Here is a 19,635-nt window from a genome sequence, read left to right as displayed (position 1 = left end):
GGCTGCAGAGTTAGTGGTGGCATTGGTCAAAATACTTCAGAACCCACTGGATTCCTGGACGGCCCCACTGGATTGGGAAACCACCAATCTGACGCCTGTGTTCAAAAAGGGAGTGGATCAGAAAGCAGGAAACTGGAGGCCAGTGAGCTGAGGGGAAACGCTAGAGTGCATTACTGAGGAAGGAACTGCAGGATAGTAAATTTTAACTGATAATGTACCTTGGGACATGTTACTGCATTAAAGGATCTACAAAAATGCACAATGTTGTTGTTTATGCTGTTGCAGCAAACAGTGTCCCAGGTGAAGTTCTCTGAAGATGATTTATCAATGACTCAACATGAAAATGTCAGTTGGCCACTCTGTCCCTCACGTCTGATCGGTCATTCAATTAGATCATGGCTGATTACCAGAGAGGAGGCAGAAATGATTTACCAGGGTGTTACTGGGAACGGAGGGTTTAGGTTATAAGGAGAGGCTGGATAGCCGAAGGGCCTGTTTCCACACTGTAATCTAATCTAATCTAATCTGTAATCTAATCTAATCTAGATCATGGCTGATTACCAGAGAGGAAGCAGAAATGATTTACCAGGGTGTTACTGGGAACGGAGGGTTTAGGTTATAAGGAGAGGCTGGATAGACTGGGACTTTTTTAACTGGAGCATAGGAGGCTGAGGGTTGACTTTATAGATGTTTATAAAATCATGAGGGGTATGGATAAGGTGAATAGCAGATGTCTTGTCCTGGGGTGGGGGTTCTAAGACTCAGGGGCACATTTTTAAGGTGAGTGGAGAACGATTTAAAAAGAGACATGAAGCAATTTTTGTTTTTACACAGAGAACAGTTTGTGTGCGGAATGGACGCTCAGGTGAAGTGGAGGATGTGGTTACAGTTACAACATTTAAAGACTTTTGAATAAGTACATGAATGAGAAATGTTTGTAGGGATATGGACCAAGTTCAGGCAAGTGGGACTAGTTTAGTTTGGGATTATGGTCAGCGTGGATTGGTTGGACTGAAGGGTCTGTTTCCGTGCTGTATGACTCTCTGACTTTGCACCAAACTAAAGTTAAGTTGTACAGAAGAGGAGTCAACTTTACGCAACAACTTTAATATGAGCAGGCTTTCAGAAGTACATTAGTGCTTGTTCAATGGTCCACCCATTGAACCTGGAGGCATTGCAGGTGGAATTTATCTCATGCTCTTCAGTGTTGGTCTTGCATTGTCTCTGTCTTCCTGCAATACAACAGCTGGCTAACAACATCTGCTCCGTACACCAGCATTGTTGTGACCTGCAGAGGTCTTTGCTGTCAGACATTCGCTGCTGTAGAGTCTGTGGAAGGTTGAGCTGATCTGGTGTTGGACTCCTCGTCAATGGTGGCTTTTTCAGGCCAAGTTATGGGGAGTGGTCAACTTGTTCCATGTCTCTCCTTCAACATGATGGGAGCTATGAAGTGGAGGTGCCAGTGTTGGACTGGGGGATGGACAAAGTCAGAATTCACACGACACCAGGTTATAGTCCAACAGGTTTATTTGAAATCACGAGCTTTCGGAGCACTGCCCCTTCGTCACCTGATGAAGGAGCAGCGCTCCAAAAACCTGTGATTTCAAATAAACCCATTGGATTCTAACCTGGTGTCATGTGACTTCTAATATAATGGGAGGGGGACCAAGCCTGGAGCAATACCAGTTTTGTTTCAGCAACATTCAGGGACAGACTGAGACTCTTTCATGCACTAGAACCAAGAGCAGTACAGCACAGAAACAGGCACTTCTCAAAGCCTGTGCCATCACATTTTGCCCTTCCATTACAGGATCCGTATTCCTCTATTCCCTTCCTATTCATGTATTTGTTCAGGTGCTTCTAGAATACTGCTGTAGTGTCTGCTTCCTCCACCTCCGCTGGCAACACATTCCAGGCACTCACCACCCTTTGTTTGAAAAAAAATTGCCTCGCACATCTCTTTTAAACTTTCCCCCTTCCACCCTGAACCTGTGTCCCCGAGTACTTGACCCCACCCCCAACCCCGCCACACTCCTCCATCCTGGGATAAAGCTTCATACTTTCCACTCTATCCATGCCATTCACAATCTCAAACTTCTGTTAGGTCACCCCTCAACCTCCTGCATTCCAGTGAAAATAAACCTCTATTCAACCTTTCTTCATAGCTAAACAATCCCCCTCACCCCCCTCCAATACCAGGCAACACCCTGGTAAATGTTCTCTGTACCCTCTCCAAAGCATCCACATCCTTCTGATAGTGTGGTGACCAGGACTGTACATAATATTCCAAGTGTGACCTAATTAAAGTTCTCTAAAACTTCTTCTGAACTGACACAGCGTGGGCTGCTCAACTCAACAAAGATTAACTGCCCTCCAGTTTCAATACTAAATCCCACTGAAATGGAACACTCCTTTACCTCACAGTCACCTCCGTGCTAAAATTAAACTGATCAGGGTAGACATTCATGATCAACCTAACATGAAAACTGAGACAGGAGTCTGGGCTGTGTGAGAGCTGTATATTAGTTCCCAAACTGACAATGCCATCAGCCGAAGCACTCGAGGTAATTGTGCTCACCATTCAAGTGAATGTCAAGTAGATTACCATCTGAACTCAGAGATCAGCATTAGTTGGGTTAGTGGAGTCAGTTTTAAGGTCCTTCTGGCAATCCATTGACTGTTTCACAGCAAATCAACAGGAATTCGGAGATCATAACCATCTTCTGCTACATGTGGGAGGCACGGTGGCTCAGAGGTTAGCACTGCTGCCTCACATCGCCAGGGACCCAGGTTCGATTCCAGCCTCGGGCGACTGTCTGGACGGAGTTTGCACGTTCTCCCAGTGTCTGCGTGGGTTTCCTCCGGGTGTGCCAGTTTCCTCCCACAGTTCAAAGATGTGCAGGTCAGGTGAATTGGCCATGGTACATTGGCCCGTACATAGTGTTAGTCAGAGGGAAATGGGTCTGGGTGGGTTACTCTTTGGAGGGTCAGTGTGGATTTGTTGGGCCGAAGGGACTGTTTCCACATTGTAGTGAGTCAATCACAAGGGGCAGGCAAATTGTCCCCAGCACCCACAGCCTTTGGAGCAGAGAGCTCCTCTACCCTTAGTGAGGAGAAGCTTCTCATGACTTGTTACTCGTCCTGGGTCTAGTTCCCATTTGATGTTAGGGACGTTTAACTTTTGCAAATAGGATTGGGCTGGCTGCAGTTCATTAGAGTTTGGGACGCAGGTACGTTGGCTTAAAACCAGGTATTCTACTGCAAAAGCAAATAAATAGGATCAACCAAAGGCCTCACAGTCAAAGAGAAACATGCGAGACTTAACCACAAACTGAGTCCTTACTGTCTCTTCACCTTCACTGCTTCAACATCTCGGAGTTAAGCGAAGGTCTGATCGATGGCACGGGCAGAATGCAGTTTGAAACCGAGCCGTGTGGGGGGGGGGGGGAACAACAACAACTGATGTTGATATAGAACCTTTAACATGGTAAAAAGATCTCGGGGAGGGCAGCCAGACAGAAATCAACACTGTGTTAAGTGGAGACATTGACAAGTTGTTTGCTTAAAGTGGGTAGGTTTGAAGTTGTGTTTGAAAGGAGTGGAGCGGTTTGGAAATGGAATTCCGGAGCATACATCCCCGATGGCTAAAGGCATGGCCACCAACAGTGGAGGGAAGGACAGCATGTTGAGGTTGCATAAAACATTGGTGAGGCTACTGTTGGAGTTCTGTGTACAGTTCCGGGCGCCCTGCTACAAGAAGGATATTATTAAATTAGAAAGGGTGCAGAAAAGATGTACAAGGATGTTGCTGGGATTGGCGGGTTTGAGATACAGGGAGAGGTTGAATAGGTTGGGACTTTTCTCCCTGGAATGTGGGAGGCTGAGGGGTGACCTTACAGGGGTTTATAAAATCATGAGGGGCATGGATAAGAGGAATAGCAAAGTTTTTTTTTCTCCAGGGTATGGGAGTCCAAAAATAGAGGGCTTATATGTTTGAAGTGAGAGGGGAAAGATTTATAAAGAGACTGAGGGGGGGCAACATTTTCACGCAGAGGGTGGTGCGTGTCTGGAATAAGCTGCCAGATGAGGTGTGGATGCAGATCCAGTTACATTTAAAAGACATTTGTCAGGTACACTGATAGGAAAGGTTTAGCGGGATATGGGCCAGAAACAGGCAAATAGGATTAGTTTAGTTTAGTTTGAGAAATCTAACCAGCATGGACGAGTTGGACTGAAGGGTCTGTTTCCGTGCTGTATGACTCTATGACAATGCTGGAACCCATTTCTACACAACTCAGACAGATCCTCACTGTTCTGCCACCACACACACCAGCTCTTGGCCTATGACCTACTTGCTCATGAAGGCTCCACTTTCACATCTCAACTGAGCGTCACTTCCATCTGGGAAAAGCAGCTCTGGGCTATGGAGGACGTCAACCAGCAATGAGAACTCAGCGTGCACCATGGGCTGGAATTGTTGCTCAAGGGTGGACACTATATCCTGAAAACAAAAGCAGCAAAACATCAGGCGACTGAGCAATCTGAATGTATTAAAGAGCTATTGCAGTGAATCTTGACAGTGCTCGTGGTTAACGGTTATCAATGAAACTCATTGATAAATAGAATTAAGTTTCTGGATCAATTCTCCAATGCAGAATCCTGATGGCTTGCATCATAAGTGAGCATATTGCTGATCAAAGGCATATCCTTCTGTTACAATGCTTCAAATATAGCCCTTAAAATCACACAGCTTTAAAAAGGCCATTCATACCATCCTACCTGTACTTGACCTTTGAAAGAGATATCCAATTAGTCCTCCTCTTTCTCCATAGTCTTGCAAATATTTTTGGCCTGATTTCAAGACCCGACTATGCAATGTGCTTCAGCCATTAGCTAAGTCTCTGTTGAGGTTTTTGACTGTGCCTTCTACCACCTTGAAGCACAAGGGCAGCAGATACATGGGAACACCACCACCTGCAAGCTCCTCTCCAGGCCACTCACCACCCTAATGTGGAAATATATCGCTGTTCCAAAATCCTGGAAACCCCTCCCCAGCGGCATTGTGGATGAACCTACAGCACGTCAACCTGCAGAAGTTCAATGAGGCAGCTCACCACCACCTTCTCAAGGGGCAACCTCGGGATAAAGGAAACAAATGCTGGACCAAATCATTCATGCCCTCATCTGAAAATGAACTTTCTCAAAAATCCAATTCCCGCTTGAATGTATCGATGTATAACCTCTAAACCTTCAACCTGCTCTCAGTTCAGAGAGATGGGTTTTGTTGTAAGGTGAAGCCTCAGTGTGTTGTAATCAGCTGGAGCTACTCCCACCTCCCCTCTTTCCTGTTTAGTAGCTACAAAGGCCTGCTTGGCAGAGTCGATAGAGGGAAAACAATTGGCGATCTCATGAGAAGACACTCACATCTTAAACTAGATGCAGCCTATTGCTTGATGGTGGTCATCATAGAACAGAACAGAACAGAATCCCATACACTGTGGAAACAGGCCATTTGGCCCAACAAGTCCACACCGACCCTCTGAAGAGTATCCCACCCAGACCCTTTCCCCATCCCTATTATCCTACATTCACCCCTGACCAATGCACCTAACCTACACATCCCGTGAACACCATAGGCAATTCAGCACGGCCTATCTACCTATACTGCACGTCTCTGGGAGAAAACTGGAGCACCCGGAGGAAACCCACACAGACGCGGAGAATATTCAAATTCTATACGGACAGTCGCCAGAGGTAAGTTACCTGAACATGACAGACGTTGTGAAGGGGGACTATGAAGAGGGAGCTGGATGGCTGGTCTTACTCCTTCGAGATCCTAAACCGTTCTCCTTCCAACTCCATAAAACAATCAATCAATCATTGTTGGGGGTGCGGGGCTTGGGACATGTTAACCCTTTCAGACCCTCTCACACTGGCTTTTACCTGCAACTTCTCTATAATATTCCTGTAGTCCAAGGGTGATCCACCGATTGGGTCTTTATAGCGTGGCGCACTGCGGGCAGACATTCGCCAGCCAATCGCAGCCTTCTGTACCATGTTGGAGTGGGTCTTCATAAAGAGGGTGTTCACTTGGCTGTCCAGGTCAACAGGAATTGCTATCGCTCGGCTCTTGGCTGCGAGGAGAAACCAAAAGGGATCACTTTCATCACAGGACGCAATGGGAGAGCACTCACCTCTAGAGGAGCTTCAATCCCCATTCGAGACACAGAGAATAGAATCATAGAATCCCTACAGTGTGGAAACAGGCCCTTCGGCCCAACACATCAACACCGACCCTCCGAAGAGTAACCCACCCAGACCCACTCCCCTACCCTATTACTCTACATTTACCCCTGACTAATGCACCTAACCTTCACATCCCTGAAAACTATGGGCAAGCTAGCACGGCCAATCCACCTAACCTGCATGCCTCCGGGAGGAAACTGGAGCACCCAGAGGAAATGCAGGCAGTCACAGGGAGAACAATCGAATTCCACACAGACAGTCACCCGAGGGTGGAATTGAACCTGGGTCCCTGCTGCTGTGGGGCAGCCCGAGGGTGGAATTGAACCTGGGTCCCTGCCGCTGTGGGGCAGCCCGAGGGTGGAGTTGAACCTGGGTCCCTGCTGCTGTGGGGCAGCCAGAGGGTGGAGTTGAACCTGGGTCCCTGCCGCTGTGGGGCAGCCCGAGGGTGGAATTGAACCTGGGTCCCTGCCGCTGTGGGGCAGCAGTGCTAACTGCTGAGCCACTGTGCTGCCCCACTGGACAAATATAATCTCAAAGCTGACTCTCCAGTGCATCACTGAGGGTATACTGTACATTCCTTCGGTCGAGATGGCAGAAACAGAAGATCTTGAAAAGAGCGAGGGAGTTTCCCGTGGTGTCCTGCCTGATGATTTTTGCCCAATCACTAGCAGAATTACCCAATCATCTCCTCCACTCACGTCCGTGGGAGCCACGTCTCCCTGAATTGCAACGGGGACTGTGTCAAAGTAGAAAAATTGCTGGGAGACATCAAGTCTGGCAGCATCTGTGGAGAGAAAGCAGAATTGACGTTTCGGGTCCAGTGACCCTTCATCAGAAACGTCAACTCTGCTTTCTCTCCATAGATGCTGCCAGACCTGCTGAGGATTTTCCAGCAATGTCTCTTTTTGTTTCTGATTTCCAGCATTCTCAGTTCCTTTGGGTTTTGAAACGTGATATCAAAGTGCTCCATTTGAAGCATTCCTGAATTCTTCCCTGCCGTGAGCTCAGGTTTTGGTTTGGAATTTTGTCAAAGATCTTCTTAGTGAGAAGCACTGGGTACAGAACATTCCCTCTTTCTCTTTTTAAAAGCAAGAAGCAAACCTTAAATTGGGACTCGTCAAGCCAGACACCATTGCAAAAGAAAGGGAGGGTTTACAGGGGTTGAACGGTTGTTAAGACTCAATTAGGGCTCCACATTAGCCATTGCTGCCTCAGAGTCTCACCCTCACTATCTCAGCTACTGACTCCACAGGGGGTTATGTCCTACAGTTTGAGGGGGTTCGGACTCACTAGCTCGGAAGATCGTTTCCAGGTTGTGAAAGAGACTAAAGAAAGGCAGGTTCTTGCTCCCTAACGTTTAACGATAAATGTTTTCAGCAAGTGGACAGTGAAGGCGGCTATCCAAGATGATCAAAAGATCTTGATCAATTGGGTCAATGATCTGAGGAGTGGCAGATGGAGTTGAATAAATGTGAGGCATTGCATTCACGTAAAACATACAAGGGCAGGACTTGTACAATTAAAAGCAGGGCCTCAGAGACTTAAGGGTTCAGGTACATAGTTCTTTGAAAGTTGCCTCACATGTCAACACAGTGGTTAAGGCGGCATTTAGCACACTTGCCTTTATTACTCAGACCTTGGAGTAAAAGAGTTGGGACGTGATGTTGAGGCTGTACAGGATGTTAGTGAGGCCTCTGCCGCAGTACTGTGTCCAGTTCTGGTCACCCTGTTACAGGAAGGACATTCTTAAACTGGAGGGGGCTCAGAAGAGATTTACCAGGATGTTACAGGACTGCAGGGTTTGAATTAAAAGGAGAGGCTGGATAGACTGGGACTTTTTTCACAGGAGTGTAGGAGGTTGAGGGATGACCTCATTGAGGCTTATAAAATCATGAAGGGTATAGATAAGCTAAATGACTGGTGCCTTTTCTAGGCTGGGGGATTTGAAGACATGGGGATATATTTTTAAGGTGAGAAGATTTTAAAAAGACATGAGGGGTGGCTAATTTTTTTTTTTTAACACAGTGGTTCATGTGTGGAATATATTTCCAGAGGAAGTTGTGGATGCAGGTACAGTTATGTTTAAAAGACATTTGGATAAGTACATGAATAAGAAATGTTTGAGGGATACGTGCCAAGCACAGGTAGGTGGGACTAGTTTAGTTTACGATTATGGTTGGCATGGACTGGTTAGACCGAAAAATCCATTACCACGCTGCAGGGTTCTAAGTAAATCAAGATGGATAAGTCTGAGGGTTAAATGAGAGGAATGGGAACAGTTCATCATGAAGATCGCACCTTCCTGATATAGCTGCACGTGATAAGACACGTCCCACTCTGTTGTGACATTATCCATCAACCTGACCACCCAACATCCCACTTTGCATTTTAATACTAACAGTGACTTTGACGAATTGCCTAAACCACCCACCCCATGTTCTCCTCATGTAGGGGTTGTAGTTCAGCGCAAGTTTGAGGGATTATGATGTATTCTGGCTCCATGCCATTCAAGCATTCGGCTGAAATACTCTCCTGGTCCTCTCCAGGAAAGCATCAGACAGAGAAGACTTTCATCTATTACATCAGCTGGCTGGATCTTACTCAACTCTGCAAGATAATGGTCAAGTGTTTTCATGTACCATGCAAGCACACCCCAGCCCCAGTGCCTCTCCCAGTGGATCCATTCCAAAACCTGCACCTGAAAGGAACTCCCTGTCAAATCTGATAGATTGCAAAAACAAACAAGCAATATTGAGCAAGATGCAAACTTACCAACTTCAGCCAAGGTCTTAATACAAGACTCCACTGAAGACTTCTGCGATGGATTTGGCCAAGTGCAGTTGTAAATTCGAAAGGCAGACTGTAGCAGTTGAATAAATATTGGCTGGTGTGTCTGCAGACATGAGGAAATGTGAAAGACCATTATATGCCACCATTTCTCTCCCTGAATAATATCAGATGTATTCCCCCGGCCAAACAGTTCATGAGCAGCTTGTACTATCGAGGTAGAGAGTGAGCTAAGCTTGATTTGAGGTGCAATTGCGAACAAGAACTAAACTGGGCTCTTGATTTGACTGTGGCTCAGATCTTCTCACAATACTTTTAATGATTTGAAAAACAGCATTTGCAATCTCTGTTGATTGACAAGCCTTGAGCAGAAAGGATCCAATTCGCCCACTCAAACAGACCAGACGGTTCTGGTGACATGGGCTCGACATTAACAGCAGGATACCCGACACCATCCAAGTATTTTGTAATGTACCAAGTTATACTGAGACGATAAACGGCATAAATCTTCAAACAGCAAAACCTTTTTTCACAGCCTTTGGATTCAACGCCTCATAGATTTTAACACCTTCGGCCTCGAGACTGAACTTGTTTAACCAAAAGTTTCAAATCAGTTGCTAGTCTCTAGGTCTAATCACACACAGCGATAAAAACATTCGCCATTTGTACATGAAGCAGTCAAATTATGTTGCACTTTTGAAGAGGGCAAAAAGATTGGTGGCCATTCAGCCCACTGTGCCAACATTGGGAGATGTCACAACATTTGATGTGAATAGACCATCTGAAGAGCTTTAGCAGTTTGATTTTACTCACACCTGGAACAGGCAAACACTCATGGAAGGGTAAGGTTATAATAATGATTATAATAGAAGAGTGATTTAAGGAGAAATGGGGTCAATTGGGTAGTTAATGGAGGACTTTTGTCTTAGGCAGGAAAGTTGATGTTGCCCAAAGTCATCATGAAAAAGGTGGCAGGGGAGAGGCAGCAGGAATTAATGATTTCTTACAGTGAGACATCACAAAGGCTTGTTGTGTTTAAAGTTGAGAACTGGAGTCAGGCTGGCAGCATCCAATGATGCTGAGGGAAAACTGCAGAGGCACTGTCTTCCAATCCTCCTCCGATACACACGTGGGACCAGAGCACTGGAGAATTGTAAATATTACACCCTAGTTCAGAAAAGGATTGAGCCCAACAAGTACAAGCTCATCAATTTAACCTCTGCTGTGGGGAAGCTTTTTGAAATGATAATCCAGGCAAAATTGGATCAAAATCCTGGAACTCCCTCCCTAATGGCATTGTGGGTCAACCTACCACGGACAGGGTAATGACAGCAGATTCCCTTCCTCAAAGCACCAAATCAGCCAGTTGGTTTGACTTGGGTGCTTCATACAATCTGGTAGTTTCACAATCACTTTCACCTTGAGAGAGTTTATCATTTTCAGATTTTTAGTGAAATTGAAATTCATAAAACCAGCAGGGGCTGGATTTGAACTTGCCTTCTCTGGCTATCGGTGCAGTCGTTACAACATTGGAAGAGGCTGTTCAGCCCACTGTAAGAGAATGTACCTAATCCCATTTCCCCCACCAATTCCCCAAGATGCTGCAATTTCTTTCCTCTTCCCGCTATTATCCAATTCCTTCTGAAAGCCCTATCTGAGTCTGTTTCCACCGCATTCTCCGGCAGTATAACCCAATCCTATCCCCTCGCTGGTAAAAAGTGCGGTTGTGCACTGTTTTGCCAGTCTCCACCTATTGCTATCATCTGGTTCTCAACAGTTTCTCCCCTCTCTCTGTTCAAACTCTTGTGGTTTTCAGCATCTCAATCAAATGTCCTCTCAAACTTTGTTTCCCAAGGCGAACACTCCCCATTTATACACCTAGCTGAAGGTCCTCATCCCTGGAAGCATTTTCATGATCCTTTCCTGGATCCGCTATTGTCCTCACATCTTTCCGGACTGGACAACGGAGGCTAACCCAGATCTTTATAACGATCTGCCATAACTTCCTTATTTTTGTATTCTGTGCCCGTGTTGATTAAACCCAGATACTGTATGCTCTACTAACCACATACTGAAAAGAATAAAGCACACTTGCACATACAAACATTGTCCACAGTTAAACTTCCCACCATCTATCTGGAAATAATTATTCACCCTTAAATTGCAAACATGAACCCTTAGGAAAAGGGAATTTCAGAAATGTAACAACGCTCACCAGATGGTCTTTGGACAGCCCCATGTGCTGAGGAATGGTTCATTTTTAACTAATTAATTCTTAGCACCAGGCAAAGGTGGCATTTAGCATGCTTCCGTTCATCGCTCAGACCTTTAACTATAGGAATTGGGATGCTATGTTGAGCTTGTATGGGAGGTTGGTGAGGCCACTTCTGGACTATCATGTCCAGTTTTGGTCACCCTGTTATTGCAAAGGTACAGGAAGTCAGAGAGGGTTCAGAAGAGATTTACCAGGATATTGCCAGGGATGAAAGGTTGACAATGACTGGAAAAGCTGGAACTTTCTTCTCTGGAGTGGAGGTGTTTGAAGGGTGGTCTCATAGAGGTTTGTAAAATCATGAGAGGGATCAATAAGGTGAATAGCAAGTCTCTTTTGTGTAGGAATAGGGATTTCAATATTTTTAAGGTGAGAGGAGAAAGATTTTAAACAGGCATGACGGGCAATTTCTTTTCCCCACAGAGTGTGGTTCAGTTGAAGTAGTGGATGTAGGTACACTTACAATGTTTAAAAGACATTTAGACAACTACATGAATGAGAAATGTTTGGAGGGGTATGGGCCAGTGCAGGCAAATGGGACTAGTTTAGTTTGGGATTATGATTGGCATGGACTGGTTGGACTGAAGAGTCTGTTTCTATGCTGTATGACACTATGAATACATAATTCAGCAAGTTATATAATTCAGGAGACAGGTTATCACAAAGATGACTTACTTGTAGACTGGTGCTGTTATCAGAGAATGGAGAGCTGAAGAAGCCACTGATGATACTCATTACTGTGTCTGTCATGTATTTCTCCAACGCAGTATCAGCATGTTTCCTGTCTGTTGTAGTGTTGCAAACCTTCATCAAAACAGACAGTTCATGACAGTTAACCTCAAATCAAGGAGGCAAGTGAACTCAAGAGACAACAGCCAAAAGGGGATGACGGGAGTTCAATAAATGGAAGGGCAAACCAAAACACAGTGGATTCAAACTTCAGGTGAATTGGTCAAGTTTGTCAACATCCCTTGATTCAAGCAGCAGGGATAACAAATGCTAATGCCCAATAGAAAGGCAGGGGGGACAGAGATTGGCCAACAGTCTGACATCGCACACTATTTTCAATTCTATTTTTAAAAAATCTGGAATTTACATCCTGCCTATCACCACCTCAGGATGTTCCAAAATGCCTTGGAGCCAAAGGAAGTTAGTTTTGGAGTGGAGCTATTGTTGGAATGTAGGAAACACGGCAGCCATTTTGCTCACAATAATGGGATCATTTATTGGCACCATCTGTGTAATGGTGATGTGCATAGAGAGATTAAAAAAAAATCGGCCAAACACTTGGGAGCCTGCCCTTCCACAAAACGCCATTATCGAATCGTTTCTGTCGAACCAACGAGGCCTCATTTGGACCTCATCTCTAAAACACAGCTCTCCACTGACACCTCAGCACTGCATGGGTGGAGCAAGCTAACCATCATTCCCAACCCTTGGGTGTGGGGTTTGAACCCACAACCTCAAAATTACAATGGAGTATCTAAGAAGGAGCATCTGTTGGGGAACCAATCTTGTCACCTCGCCCCTTCATCAAAAGCAGAATTTTTTAAAAATTCTGACATCTGGTTAAATCCTCTCTCTTACATTAGTATTGGTTTGCAGATTTCGGATAACACTGTATAACTTTGACATTACAAATAATATTCAGCTCCTGTGTTTTCAAAGATTTACAATTCAGTCACTACTTATTTGGGGCAATATTTACTACAGCTATGTAGATTTACTCTCGGGCTGTCAACAAAGATTCTTATAGACCAAGATCTTTCTTTCAAACTCCAAATACCAAAAGCAAAATGCTGCACATGCTGAAGGTCTGAATTAAAACAGAAAATGCTGAAAATATTCAAAAAATCTTTCAGAGTCTACAGTGAGACAAAGAGGTGGTGTTTTGAGTCAAATATGACTCCTCTTTGTAACAAATTAGTATGATTCAGCTTCTTCTGAAAAGTTAATATTTCAAATCCAGTGAGGGCTTGCAATATTAACTTTGTTTCCGTCTGTCAACAGATGGAGTGATGATATAATGGCTTGAAGAGGTGTATTTTGTCCATTTTTTCCACAAAGAGACTACAGGTATCGAGTGGCCTGCTTCAAAGGTCAATAAAGTAAACAGCTTGAGGGGCCTTGGGATTTATTTTTAAAAAGCTGGAACAATAGAAGCAGCCTGAATGGGTGAGGTCAAGCTCTCAAAAGCTCTAGGATTTTCGGTTTTAGCTTTCAGCAGTTTCCAGGCTCTTGACGCCGGATGTGGAAGCTCTTATTCCTCTCTGTTACAGCTAAAAGGTGGGGGGGGCTCTTCCTGCTGCTACAATTCCATGTGAGGCAATTTAACTTACTGAATGTGCCTTTGCCAATGGTGTGCTAATGGGATGTTACTTTACTGGAACAGTTAATTAGTAATAGTTAATATATATGTAATTCTGTTAAGCATTTTGAGAGCGTTAAAGTTAAGCCAATTCTTTTCTTTTCATTTTGTCTGTATTTTAATTATAGTTCGTGAACAAAGTGTGTTTTGTTTCAAGCCTGGTAATTTGACCAAATGAATTGCATCTGGCACGTTACCTTTAAATTAAGAAAAAGGGTGCAGACTAATCTTCTGAATATATTCTGATCCAAAACAACACTGACAGACTTTCTCCAGCACTTTGCATTTTTATTTCAGTCCTTGTGATACACTGAAGACAGCCTGACTTAACCTGCTTCACGTTTAATGGGAAATTTCACCTTCAGTCTATTCTGGATGCCTGCTCAAATCATAGAGGAGGTTCCTCTGCGAGACTTACCCGAACCATGTCGACAACAAAATTCTCAAAGAGTTTCCAGATGTGGTTGCTGGTGTAAATCTCTTTCATCTCCACCTCTGTGTCCACGTAGCAATGATTCACAAAATTAACGTATGCTTTTTTCACCTGCAAGGACAAGAAATGCTGTTTCTTTTCCCCCCCAGGTTCACCACAAGGAGAGATCCCATTAAAGGAGCTACGGCTAAGAAAAGAGAGATTTTTGATGCCTCAGTTAATTTTCTCTACATACTCCTTCATGGGCGGCACAGTGGCTCAGTGGTTAGCACGCTGCCTCACAGCGCCAGGGATCCGGGTTCAATTCCCGCCTTGCGTGACTGTCTGTGTGGAGTTTGCACATTCTCCCCGTGTCTGTGTGGGTTTCCTCCGGGTGCTCCGGTTTCCTCCCACAGTCCAAAGATGTGCAGGTCAGGTGAACTGGCCAGCCATTCCTGATGAAGGGCTTTTGCCCAAAACGTTGATTTTCCTGCTCCTCGAATGCTGCCTGACCTGTTGTGCTTTTCCAGCACCACTCTAATCTAGTCTCTGGTTTCCAGCATCTGCAGCCCTCATTTTTGCCATGCTAAATTGCCCATGGTGTTAGGTGCATTAGTCAGGGGTAAATGTAAGGTAGGGGAATGGGTCTGCGTGGGTTACTCTTCGGAGGGTGGGTGTGGACTTGTTGGGCTGAAGGGCCTGTTTCCACACTGTAGGGAATCTAATCTAATCCTTTCTCTAGGTCATTTAAATCTTCATTCTTAAACTGTGAGGATTTTGAAGGAGGCCAGCTTAGGTGAGGGGAAAGTTTGGATAGATTTTGAGACGGTCGTGATAAGTGGAAGAGGACAAGAGAAATGGGAGGGTGAGCAAGCAGGGACTTGGAGAGGATTGCAAAAGCGACTGGCCCCCACTGTGGTTCATGGCAGAATATCAAAAGGCAGGCAGGACAACACCTGCAGGAGTAAGGGAGTAACCACTAGTGAGCACTGCGGTGGACACCGTTTTACTGGTGAACGGGGGATAACTGAAGAAAGTTAGCTGATACACACTGAAGGAAGGAAACAGGAGCCTGGTACCAAACGCCCACTGAAGGCAACATTGCTGCCTGGCATCCGGTCCCCAAAATGTCTTTGACCCCTCAGTAAGTACGCTGTTAGTGGCACAAAGTGGTGACCCACCCAAAACGTTCGACATTTGCTCTCAAGTCTCACAAACATTGTTTAGGTATGGCATGGTGGGGGCCAGTTAGAGGCCCCATTTATCCCAGGGCTCACTGACTTCAGTCTCTCTGAGGACCCTCACAGAGTATTTGGGGGAGGGGGGGGAGGGGAGGAAAAAAAAAGAGTTGGTGAAGAAGGGGAGGGAGCTGTGGGTGGGGAGGTGTAGACAGGGGATTCTGTGGGAGAGTATCGTTGGGGTAGGGAGAGGGGTTGGAAGACTAGAGCCAGGATGTAGAAGAGGAGCCAGGAATGGGGGCAGATTGAGGGTGGGCAGAGGGGGCACAGTGGGGTGAAGGCATAGGGTAGGGTGGGGAGATTGAATATTAGCCAGAGGGGACGTGGAGGGGTGGAGTAGGAGATGTGAGGAATTTGTCCTCTTGATTCAGAGTGTGGTTAGCTCAGTTTTATTGTGAATTAAATGGAGAGTAACTCAGAATTCCAATGATTGGAATTGTGCAGATGCCCGACTTTATGAACAAAGTTAACCAAGGGGTTAAAAATAATTTGACAAAGTTGCTAACAGAAAGCTTTGATCTGTATGGAACAGTTAGACAGAACTTCTAGCTACAAACCACCAGGTATATCCCAGTGTTTACCTTCACCCCACCGCCGCCCCCCCCACCCCCACCTCCAACTTACACACTACCTGCACATCCTCCTATCCCTTACTTCCTCAAATATCCATTGAATTGTGGCTTAAATGCATCGAAACGAACCACCTTGGAAAATCCTTGAGAGACTGGATTCCGGACATTCTCACCTTTCTCTAGATCAAGGAATTTCTCCAAAGTTCCCGGCTGGACCTCAGATTAATAGCCTCTAACTTTGGTCAACCCCACAGTGGATTGTCTATGGATATCCCTCTGAACCCTTTTCATAGACACATGGAAAACAAGAGCAGCTATAGGCCACTTGGCCCTACAGGCCTGTTCTGCTAATCATTGTGATCACTGATGATCATCCAACTCAGTCACCTGCTCCTTCTCCCCAAATCCTTTGATCCCTTCAGTCCTAAGAACTATAATCTAACTCCTTTTTGAAAACATTCAATGTTTTGGCCTCAACTGCTTCCTGTGACAGAGAATTCCACAGGCTCCCCACTCTCTGGGTGAAAATATTTCTCAACTCAATCCTAAACAGCCTACTCCATATCCTCAGACTGGGATCCCTGGTTCTGGACTGCCTGGTCGTTGGAAACATCCCTCCTGCATTTACCCTGTCTCATCTTGTTACATTTTACAGGTTTTCATGACCTCAATAATCATCCCTCAGCCTTTTCTCTGTTGCTAAAAAGAACATCAGTCCACCCAATCTGTCCTCATGTCCTTAATCTCTCAGTTCTTGAATCATTCTGCTCAGTGTCTTTTGCATCTTCCCTCGTGCCTCTCTATCCTTTCTAGAATATGGAGATCAGAAGTGTAGAGTTGGATGAACATTAAATACTGGTGAGAAGATCAATTTCCTCCATATCTTCTACCATCTCCTTCCTAATCATACAGCCTTTTTCTTTTATTGCAAGTTGTCTGCAGAAATTAGCCCAAATTTCAAGGGATCAGTAGGTTACCCTGCAAGGAAAGGTTGGAGAGGCTGGGCCATTAGAGTTTAAGAGAATGAGAGGTGGTCTTATTCAAACATAGAAGATCCAGGAAGAATTGGATAGAGTGGACACTGGGACGATGCTCCACCCACAGGTTAAGAAGGTGTCCAGCAGGCTTGCCTTCATTGTTCAGGCCTTTGAGTATAGGAGCTGGGAAGTCATGCTGAGGTTGTACAGGACATTGGTGAGGCCTCGTCTGGAATACTGTGTTCAGTTCTGGTCTCCCTGTTATAGGAAGGATATTATCCAGCTGGAGAGAGTTCAGAAGAGATTTATTCAGAAGAGATTTACCAGGATGTTGCTGAGGATGGAGTTATAGAGAGGGGCTGGATAGACTACGGCTTTTATCACTGGAGTGTAGGAGGTTGAGGGTAGACCTTATAGATATTTATAAAATCATAGATAAGTGAATGCCAAGTGCCTTTTCTCTCGGGGGATGATTTTAAGACTGGGGACATATTTTTAAGGTGAGAGGAGAAAGATTGAAAAAAGGTCTGAGGGACAATTTTTTTAAATACGAAGAATGGTTCACATGTGGAATGAACTTCCAGAGGTGGTGGAGGATGTGGGCACAGTTCTAATATTTAAAAGACATTTGGATGAGTACATGAATAAGCAATGTTTGAAAGGATACAGGCAGGGGGGACTAGTTTAGTTTGGGATAATGGTCTGTGTGGACTGGTAGGGCCAAAGGGTCTGTTTCCATGCTGTATAACTCTGAGTGATAGGCAAGAATTAGAGGTCTCTCATTTAAGACCGGTAAGAGGAGAAGTCTGTTTTTGTGGAGTTGTTAATCTGCGGAATTCTCCAGAAAGTAGAGTAGGTTCTGCTGCTGAACGTATTCAGGGAAGGGTTAGCTCCTAGATTGTAGGTGGGTGGGTGAGTCCAGCCCTGGGCAGCAAGGGAAATGCGGTTGAGCCCACAGCCATGATCTGAGATTGGTGGAGAGGAGGCCTCAAAGATCTAATCCTGCTCCAACAGCATACCTTCCCAAGACTGTAAAGAGCAAACTAAAATCTCAGCTGTCACCCACGTAGCTGCTGCCGCCTTGGAAACAGAAAGAGAAAGAGATGAGGCTGGGGACCTACCTCAGGGATGCAGTCCTCGTGCGTTACCACCCTCACAATGTCGTCCAAGGGGAGGAGGGAATTGCACTTGATTTCCGTGTACACATTCTTGCCCTCGGTGCAGGCAGCGAGCAGCTCGACCAGGGTGATGTGGTAGTTGAGGGCTCCGTTTTCATCGCTGCGGTCATGTTCGGAGGCCATCATTTGGAGAAGGTGAGGGAACGATGCCCGATCGTTGTAAAACACCAGCACGTCCTCTCCCCCATTGGCCAGCTACAAGAAACATCAAGGACACAGCAACAGTTATCAAAAGCTAATGGAGAATTGCATCTGTTAGTAATAACGCAGGAGTGAAACCAGACAGAATGTCATGCCAAAGGGTCCCGGCCTCATTGTGTTGAGCATGAATACCACCCCCCGCCCCCTCCCAACCACCACCCCCCACCACCAACGACATACGGACAACCCATCTTCCAAAAGGATCACAAACAATTGGTTAGATTAATGAAAGCCTCCCTGTGCACAGCAGAATCCTACAAACAGCAATGCGGCAACATTTGGGGTAGATCCAATTTTTCTCTGGATAGCCTTGGTTTAAAAGGCTGGAGTTGCCTGCCTTTCCCTGAATGAGGTCAAATGGATCACAGAGTCAGAGATGTACAGCACGGAAACAGACACTTTGGTCCAACTCCATCCATGCCGACCAGATATCCCAACCCAATCTAGTCCCCCTTGCCAGCACTTGGCCCATATCCTCCCAAACCCTTCCTAAGCATCTATCCATCCAGATGCCTTTTAAATGTTGCAATTGTACCAGCCTCTACCACTTCCTCTGGCAGCTCATTCCATACACGCACCACCCTCTGCGTTAAGAAGTTGCCTCTTAGGTCCCTTTTAACGTTTTCTCCTCTCACTCTAGTTCTGGACTCCCTCACCCCAGGATAAAGACTTTGTCAATTTATCCTCTCCATTCCTCTCATGATTTTATAAACCTCTAAGATCATCCCTCTGCCTCCGACGCCCCAGGGAAAACAGCCCCAGTCTAATCAGCATCTCCCTATAGTTCAAATCCTCCACCCTGGCAACACCTTTATAAATCTTATCTGCAATCTTTCAAGTTTCACAACATCCTTCTAAAAGGAGGGAGACCAGAATTGCACACAATATTACAAAAGTGGCCTAACCAATGTCCTGTACAGCCGCAACATGACCTCCCAATTCCCCAGGACCTTTACCATTTAGGTGTGCAAGTCCTGCCCTATTTGCCTTTTCAAAATGTAGCACCTCACATTTATCTGAATTAAACTCCATCTGCCACTTCTCAGCCCATTCGCCCATCTGGTCAAAATCTCATTGTTCTCTGAGGTAATCTTCATCGTCCACCTCTAATTTTGGTGTCATCCATAAACACACTAACTATACCTCTTACGTTTATACACAAATTATATACATGACGGAAAGCAGTGGATCCAGCACCAATCCTTGTGGCACTCCACTGGTCACAGGCCTCCAGTCTGAAAAACAACCCTCCACCACCACCCTCTGTCTTCTACCTTTGAACCAATTCTGTATCCAAAATGGCAGATTCTCCCTGTATCCCATATGATCTAAGCCCTTTTTCAAGAATGAGGAAAGTTTGTACAGCAGGCTAAGATAAAAGATA

At 45.4% G+C, this 19,635-nt stretch overlaps 1 protein-coding gene across 3 annotated transcripts in view; it reads right to left on the bottom strand.

Moving 5' to 3' along the window:
* Positions 1–19,635, bottom strand: part of itpr2 (inositol 1,4,5-trisphosphate receptor, type 2) — a 241,261-nt gene that overhangs the window by 67,578 nt on the left and 154,048 nt on the right. For 2 of the 3 annotated variants that reach the window (XM_043713350.1, XM_043713351.1), the window contains 6 exons: positions 17,994–18,245; positions 14,092–14,217; positions 11,981–12,109; positions 9,019–9,139; positions 5,944–6,134; positions 4,353–4,501 (listed from right to left, as the gene is read on the bottom strand). In XM_043713350.1, coding sequence (XP_043569285.1) covers positions 4,353–4,501; positions 5,944–6,134; positions 9,019–9,139; positions 11,981–12,109; positions 14,092–14,217; positions 17,994–18,245 — 968 coding nt within the window. The remainder of the gene's footprint in view (positions 1–4,352; positions 4,502–5,943; positions 6,135–9,018; positions 9,140–11,980; positions 12,110–14,091; positions 14,218–17,993; positions 18,246–19,635) is intronic. The other variant, XM_043713352.1, reaches the window with a different exon arrangement.

Source organism: Chiloscyllium plagiosum, chromosome 23 (assembly GCF_004010195.1).
Source record: "Chiloscyllium plagiosum isolate BGI_BamShark_2017 chromosome 23, ASM401019v2, whole genome shotgun sequence".
Taxonomy (NCBI): Eukaryota; Metazoa; Chordata; class Chondrichthyes; order Orectolobiformes; family Hemiscylliidae; genus Chiloscyllium; species Chiloscyllium plagiosum.
This window is presented reverse-complemented; position numbering and strand designations above follow the sequence as displayed.